General features: G+C 68.2%; 1 protein-coding gene across 1 annotated transcript; it reads left to right on the forward strand.

Annotated features, from left to right (window-relative positions):
* Nucleotides 1-954: 954 nt before the first annotated feature.
* LOC146596022 (CMRF35-like molecule 8) lies at nt 955-3,672 on the forward strand (the record flags this gene model as incomplete). Its single annotated transcript, XM_085304775.1, has 6 exons — nt 955-988; nt 1,096-1,440; nt 2,275-2,389; nt 2,835-2,947; nt 3,294-3,358; nt 3,559-3,672. Coding segments are annotated over exons 1-6 (786 nt in total), but the record flags the coding sequence as incomplete, so codon positions are not given.
* Nucleotides 3,673-7,141: the final 3,469 nt, after the last annotated feature.

Consider the following 7,141-nt stretch of genomic DNA (forward strand, 5'->3'; position numbering starts at 1 on the left):
CGAGGCGGCGAGCGCTGGGGCAGCGCCGGGAGACGGGGCCGAGCCCCGCGGGGGCGATGCTGCCGCCGGCCCAGCGCCGGTCCCGCGCTCCCCCGGAGCCTGCGACTTCTGCTTCTTGATTTCTACCTAGGGGGTCGTTACCTTCCCCCTGGCTCTTGCACCACCCTTCGCGCCGAGCTAACAGGCCCAAAGGGCAGGCGGGAGGACGCCGTGACGCGCCGGCGGCAGGGGGACGCATCCTGCCTGGCGCTGGCCGGCGGAGGTTTCAGCAGCGTATGCCACGCTGGGCGGCTCGGGGGAAAGTCCCCGTCTCCTCCCCTGTCTGAGCAGGTCTCGTCACCTACTGTAATCGCACCGGTGCAGAATGGAAATAAACAGCAGTCGTGGAAAGAGGAAGAAAAACCGCGCGGACGGCAGGGGAAGAGCTGGGGTGCTGCTTTGGGGACGGCTCCGGGGCCGCGGCCCGGGGGCTGAGCCGGAGCTCGAGCCGTGCGCAGCCCCAGGAGCGGGGCATTCAGGGGGTGCACCCGAGAGCCCCAAGAGGAGGTGGTGGAGGGGCTGAAAATCCCTTCCCCCGGGGGCTGTTTCGCTTCAGCCTGGTGCGCGGGCTCCCGGTCCGCTCGCTCCCCGCGCCGCGTGCCTGCAGCTCTCGCCCTCGCAGGGGCTCGGAGCACCCGGCTTCGCGCACGAGCTTCCCAGCAGTGCACAACTGCAAAAAGCACCTCGGGGGCTTCTTCACCGCAGCAGATCCCCCCTCCCCCCGGCGCCTAGGTGAAACTCCTCCAGCTAAAAATACCGTGGCCGCAGAGCAGAGCGCGTCGCCGGCGGCGAGGAAGCAGCGAGCGAAGCCGAGCCGGCGCGCTCGCTCGCTGCCCGGTCCGTGGCCGCCCGGCGCGGGGCAGCGGGCGCGCGGCACCGCGGGGCGAAGCGCCCTGGGCCCGCGCGACGGCCAGGATGTCCCCGGGCTGGGGCTGGCTCCTTCTCCCAGGTGAGGACCAGCTCCTAGCGCGCCGGCAGCCCGACGCCCGGGGCTAGCAGAGGGCGGACAGGGCTGCCCCGAAGCCCGCGTTTCTCCGAGGGGGCTGGTGGGAGCAGCGGGTCTCTCGGCAGTTTGCAGGGCTCTGGTCGCCCCCCGGGAGGTCGGCGGCCGCCTGGGCGAGACGCTCTCCGTCCGGTGCTGGTACACGAGGGGCTACGAGGGCTACAACAAGTACTGGTGCCGCGGGGCCTCGCGGGACTCCTGCCGCAAGGTCGTCGAGACGGCGGGGCCCGAGGCGCCCCAGCGGCGCGGCCGCGTCTCCATCGCCGACAACCACGTCTTCTGCGTGGTCCTGCTCACCGTGGAGCACCTCTCCGAGGAGGACGCTGGGAGCTACTGGTGCGCGATCGAGAGGCTGGGCAGGGACCTCATGGAGCCCGTTGAAGTGGCGGTTTTCCCAGGTAAGCCCTGGCATCATGCTGGCTGAGGTTTTGGGACCAGGAGCCTCCACTGGAGACAGCTCCGGCCGGCAGCTAGCAGCGGGGAGAAGCCCCGATCCAGTAACACCGGTTCCTGCCTAGCACAAACCAGTAGCAGAGGCTGGGAAGGGCGGCCCAGGTGCTCTCCCCGGGGCGAGCACGGGTGCAAAGGAGGCCGAGGCGGCTGCAGAGCGTGCCGGCAGCCCCGCGCGCACCTCCGCAGGGCCCGCGGTGGGGCCCGGGGCAGTTATTCGTGCTCGCACGCTGACCGAGGAGCAGGAAGGATGTGGAGCCGCCGCCGAGCTCGGCAGCGCTCCTGTGCTAGGGTAACCTGGGGACACCAAACCCAGGCAGCGCCCCGAGCTCCTGAAAATGAAAGCAGGTCCTGATGCACACGACCTGGAGGCAAACTGGCTTGCTGAAGGAAGAAAGAAACAGAGGCAGGAAAGCAGAGAGGTGCGGATGCCACATGAGCACGTCTCTGATAAAATATCCAACTCACTGAATGAGGAAGCGGGAGAGATCCAACCCCTCTGACCGCTGGAAATCCTCCGGCACTTGGGGATGGGGGGGACAGGGCTGGAAAAGGCTGAGCAGGAGTCGCCAGACAGAGCTGCTCCGTGTGGGGGCTGTAGGACCCAAATTTCCCCATACGGGTGGGTGCCTGGGATGGTCCACCAAGAGGAGCAGGGGGAACGCGGCAGGGCCAAGGGCACCACCTGAAGGCAGTAAAGGCAAATACTTGGCTGCTGCCGGGGCAGTGGGGCCTGGGGTCACCTGCAGTCCCCAGCTCCCAGCAGGACCTTGTTTATGCAGCTCTGTCGGCTACCTCAGCAGCTCTTCACACCTCCCCAACAGTGTGGACACCTGTGGTCTCCACCACCATGGACAGGATGAAGCTTCCCAACACCACCAACGCGGCCACCCCAGGGTGAGCCCAGGACACCAAGTGGGTCTGAGCACAGGCACTGGCTCTGCACAGCCGTGGGGAGTGACGGGGAGCCCTTGGACCTGGGGGGTCACGGCTGCACCTTGGAGCTGCTGGGCTGAACCACCCAGGAGCCTGTGACTTCTGGGGTGAAGCAACAACAAAGACCCCAAAAGGGCCCTGTGGAGACCACGTGTCCCACCGAGGCACATCAGGCACCTTCCTCGCCACTGCGGGGTGCTACCCTGCTCCTGCGAGGCTGGGGGTGACAGCAGGACTTGTGTCCCCGCTTGGGAAAGCCAAGGGCCAGGCCATTTGCCCCGCTTCATGCCCCATGGTGGAGCTGGCTGGGGGGCTGCAAAAGGGAGGGCGCCAGCACACCAAGGTGCTGCAGAAGCCAAGCTTCACCCTGCGGAAGGAGTCACCCTGCTCCTCCTCTCACCTGCAGCTCTCCCAGGCCAGTCCTGACCGTCGTGGTACCCAGCGTGGCGCTGGCCTCCCTCCTGGCTGCCATCAGCTCTGCCGTGCTCATCTGCACCCTCATCCGGAGGAGGAAGGAAGGTAAACGTGCTTGGTGCTTCATGGCCGTGGGTCCTTCCCGGAGCCGTGGGTCCTTCCTGGAGCCATGGGTCCAGGCTCCGCGCCGGTGCCTGTCCTGGGGAGCTGGGGCTCAGCCCTGACTGAGGCCCTGGAGGGTGCCCTGGCCGGGGGGTCCCTGCCTGGAGGGGACATGGGACAAGTCCGTCTAAATGCAGCTCTGGAGTGTGGGGGCTAGGGGAGAGCTCGCATCTCCCACAGCTTCCGGGACAGATGCCCCTGGAAAAGCTCCCTCCTGGGCAAAAGTAGGCTTTGACTTTTCTTTTTTTGTTGTTGTTGTTGTTGTTGTTGTTTTTCCCTGACCCTCCAGCCCGGCAGAGACCCCTGGGAGAGGCCAGCCGCCCCCGGCAGCACAAGCCAGCTGCAGGCTCGCAGGTGAAACCCGGGGTCTTGCAGAGCAGCAGCAGCGTCCGGCCACGGCGCGGGGAGCCGCGCTGGACGGGCCGTGCCGTGCTGTGCTGTGCCGTGCCGTGCCAGCAGGGACCGCTGCGGCCGGCAGCCCGCATCTGCCGGCGGGGACGGCGCCGGTCTCCATCCCGACCCCCCTCCCCACCACCACCCTCTGCTCGTTCCAGGCCCCCGGAGACCCGTCGCCCCCTCACCCCGGGGCCGCGGGGGCCCCCGGCGCCGCCTGGCTCGGCAACGTCTACAGCAACTCCGCGGCGGAGGAGAGCGACGGGCGGCAGGCGGCGGCGGGGGCCCCCCGGCCGCCCCCCCCGGCCGAGCGTCCCCCGCGCGCCCGGGGCCCCGGGGCCAGGCCGCCGCCGCGGGACCTGCTGCTCTACACGAACGCCCCGTGGCAGGAGGAGGTGAGGGCACCGGAGCGGAGCGCCGTGCTGCGTTTCCCTGCCCCCTTCTTTTCCGTCGATGGTTTCCCTGGAAAGCTGCAAAGCCACTGGGAGCCTGGCGCAGGATTTGCAGGGAAAAGGTGTTTTCCGCACCGCTCCCAGGCGGGCGCCCCGGGAGGGCCCCGGCCTGGCTCGCGGGCGGAGGGGTCCCCGCGGAGGGACGTCCTCTGCCCCCGGCACGCTGCTCCGACCGGCTCCTCCGGCTTCTCCCATCCCTGTGCTCGTTGCAGGCTCCGGGATCGTGGGAAGAGACGGACCGCTACTAGAGGCCGCCGGAGCATCTCCGTGGCGTGAGAGCCGCTGCGCGCAGCCCGGACCGGTAAACCGGGAGCGTCCCGCCAGGAGGAGGTGCCGGCCCCCTTCCTCGCCCCCCGCCGCCGCTGCCGCCGCCTTTCCCGGCTTCCTTCTGCCAAGGGCAGCGCATCCCGGTGTCCCCGCTCCGGGGGCCCGAGGAGGCTCCCGTGGCCGCTGTGTCGCTTCGCTGGATGAATGAGCTGCTCAGCACCGACCCCGCAGCCGCAGGGTCCCCGGCGCCAGGGCATCTGCCGGCGAGCGTATTAATTGCTTTGAGTTCAGGTGAATGCCAATAAAGTGACGCAACCCCCCACCACCACCCAAGCTGTGGCCCTGACTCCAGGGTGATGGGCAGCCGGTGCTCGGCACGCCGCCCGTCCGTGTGCAGCGGCACCGCCGCGACGCGCAGGAGGGTTTCGAGGACAACGCGAGGGGCGGCAGGGAGGGGGCAGCAGGCGGGTAGCCCGGGGGGGCCGGGGGTGGGCAGGAGGTCCCGGCTCCCGGGGCTCCTGGGGCTCCCACCGCGGCGCCCGGGGCTGCCGCGTGGCCTGGGCCGGCTCCTGGCTCGCGGCTCACTGGGAGAAAGCGGTGGCCGGCCGCTTCTCGCAGCGAGACCTCGTGGGAGGGATGGGGATGGTGGTTCCCGGGAAGCAGAAAGGCAGAGCTTCCTCTCGGCTCGGCCGGGGCAGGGGGAGCGCGTGGGAGGCAGGGGCCAGGCGGGCGCCGAGGAGCAGGCTCGGGCGTTCAGCTCCTCCTGGGGAGCAGAGCCACCGAAAAGGGAACTGCTCTGGTTCGTGCAGAGCCCGTTCGGGTTCCTGGAAATTTCAGTGGAAAAAATGAGAGAAAAGAAAAAGTCATCATGCAAAACCCACGTTTGTGCCCAACAGGGCGTTTTTCGGGGGAAATGGGCGCTTCTGCTCCAGCAAAGGAACAAGAGCGGCGCAGTTTCGTCGGGCAGCCAGCACGGGAGCCGCGGAGCAGCACGAGCGCGCCTTCGCCTCCGGCACAGGCGCGTTCCCGGCTCCGGCCTCGGGCAGGCGGCGGCCCTGGGTGGGGGGCCCAGGCAGCGGGTGAGCAGGGACTGACTGGGAATCGGCATCTCCAAGCCCCCGGAGTGCCGGAGAATGAGGATTTTCAGTGTTTGGGCCCCCCGCTGGCGGCCCATCCTCGAGCATCTCTGCCCGCTTCCGGTAAAAGCCCCCCTGCTCCTCCGCAGGGCTCACGTGGAGGGGGGAGGTCCGGATGTGTCCCCTTTGCCTTTTCCCCGTGTGCAGCCCGGGTCCCGCAGAGGTCCCCAAGGGCATCCCGTGGGGAGGCGGGGGGCAAAGTAGTGCCCCCGTCTGCACCCGCTTTGCCCAGAGCTGACCCGGCGAGCCTGCACGGCTCTTTCCTCCAAACGGCCGCGGGGACAGTGCAGGGCTGAGACCCCCCCCCCGAGGGTCCACATTGCAGCAGGCACCCTGGGGGGCTCAGCCCCAAGCCCCTTCAGTGTCTTTGCCCCCCAATAGGGTGGTCCAGCTTCATCGCCCCTCCTGCCTTCTGCTGCCAAAGGGGGGCTGTGCATCCTAAAGGGGGTCTGGGTGTCCCAAAGGGGGGGCTGCATGTCCCAAAAGGGGGCTGCTTGTCCCAAAGGGGGAGGCTGTACATCTCAAAGGGGGTCTGGGTGTCCCAAAGGGGGGCTGTGTCCCAAAGGGGGTCTGCATGTCCATCGTGCTGGATTCCTCAGGCACCCTGCCACTTGCCGCCGTGCAACCGGCTTCCCGGCCGCCCCCCGTGCCCCCAAGGAAGCTGCGAAGGAGCTTTCCTTCTTTCTAACTTTATTTAAGTTAGAAAGGAACAGAGGAACTGAAATGCCAGAGCTGCCAGGGCACCTACAGAACAGGAACTTACGGTGAACTGCGGTGCTCAGGCTGCAAAATCGCCGCTGCAGATGGCTCTCCAAGGGGCCGGCGGCGAGGGAGGCTGCCAGCGGGCTCCTGCGGCCAGGGGCAGCACCGTGCTCTCCCTGCTGCCGTGTTTCTCACTGTGGGGTGCTCGTTTCGGGGGCACTAAGTTTGCTTGGGCTGGAAACGTCAAAGGCATTTGCCTTTGCTGGGAGGAGAGCACCCGGGAACGGAGGAAAAGCATCATGCGGCGTCTGTGCCGATGCACTGGCACCGCAGCCCAGGGCTGCGCCCGCTGCGGGCGCCGGGCCGGAGGCAGCGCCCAGAGCACCGCGGAGCGACGGGTCCCTTCCCCGCAGGTCCCCGCTCCTGCCCTGCTTCCTGCTGCTGGTGGCCGTCAAGGGCCTCGTCCTCCTGGGCCCGGCCAGCACCAGCATCCCGATGAGGCCGGCGCGGGGGCGGAGGAGCGCCGGGTGGGGGGCACCCGGCAGAGCAGGTGAGACCCGCGCAGCCGCCCCGGGGGGCCCCGCGGCTGCGGGGTTCCTGTGGGGCCGCGTCCAGCGGGGACGGCTGCTGCTGCCCCGGACCTGGTGCGGGTGTGGATGCAGATGTGCCGCCGACCGGGTCCCAGCTGCAGCGAATCTCACCCAGCGCTGCCGAGGGCACCAGCAGCTCACGTCTGCGGACGTCCGCCCGCCACGCAGGGCCCACAGACCACCCGGCCCCTCCTGAGCAGAAGGAAAACACCAGACGGAGCCCGCGCAGGGCTGGCCCTTCATCTGCAGAGATCCCCCATCGGGGACGGTGACATGTCAGGTTGTATCTCTGCCAAGCGACTTCTTCAGTACCACTGGGCTAGGCCTGAGCATTTGCAATAAAGCTGTCTCCTCACCTTCCCCAAGGCTGGAGCTCTTGACAGTACCAGCAGCTGGTCCGTGTGGGAGAACTGGGTTCGAGCCGGAACATGGCTGCGGAAGGACTGTGTGACACCCAGACCGGGTCTGGTCCCTAAGCATGGGCCACTGGATGCTTTGCATCTCATCCTGCCTGCAACCCTCCCGGGCCCAAACCCTGTCGTAATGCCTAAGGGCTTGACCAACAAAGCGCAGCCTTTAGCAAGTCGGTGCCAGGGA

This window comes from Rhea americana, unplaced genomic scaffold (assembly GCF_003343005.1).
Source record: "Rhea americana isolate MKP2758 unplaced genomic scaffold, rheAme1 scaffold_21, whole genome shotgun sequence".
NCBI classification, from domain to species: Eukaryota; Metazoa; Chordata; class Aves; order Rheiformes; family Rheidae; genus Rhea; species Rhea americana.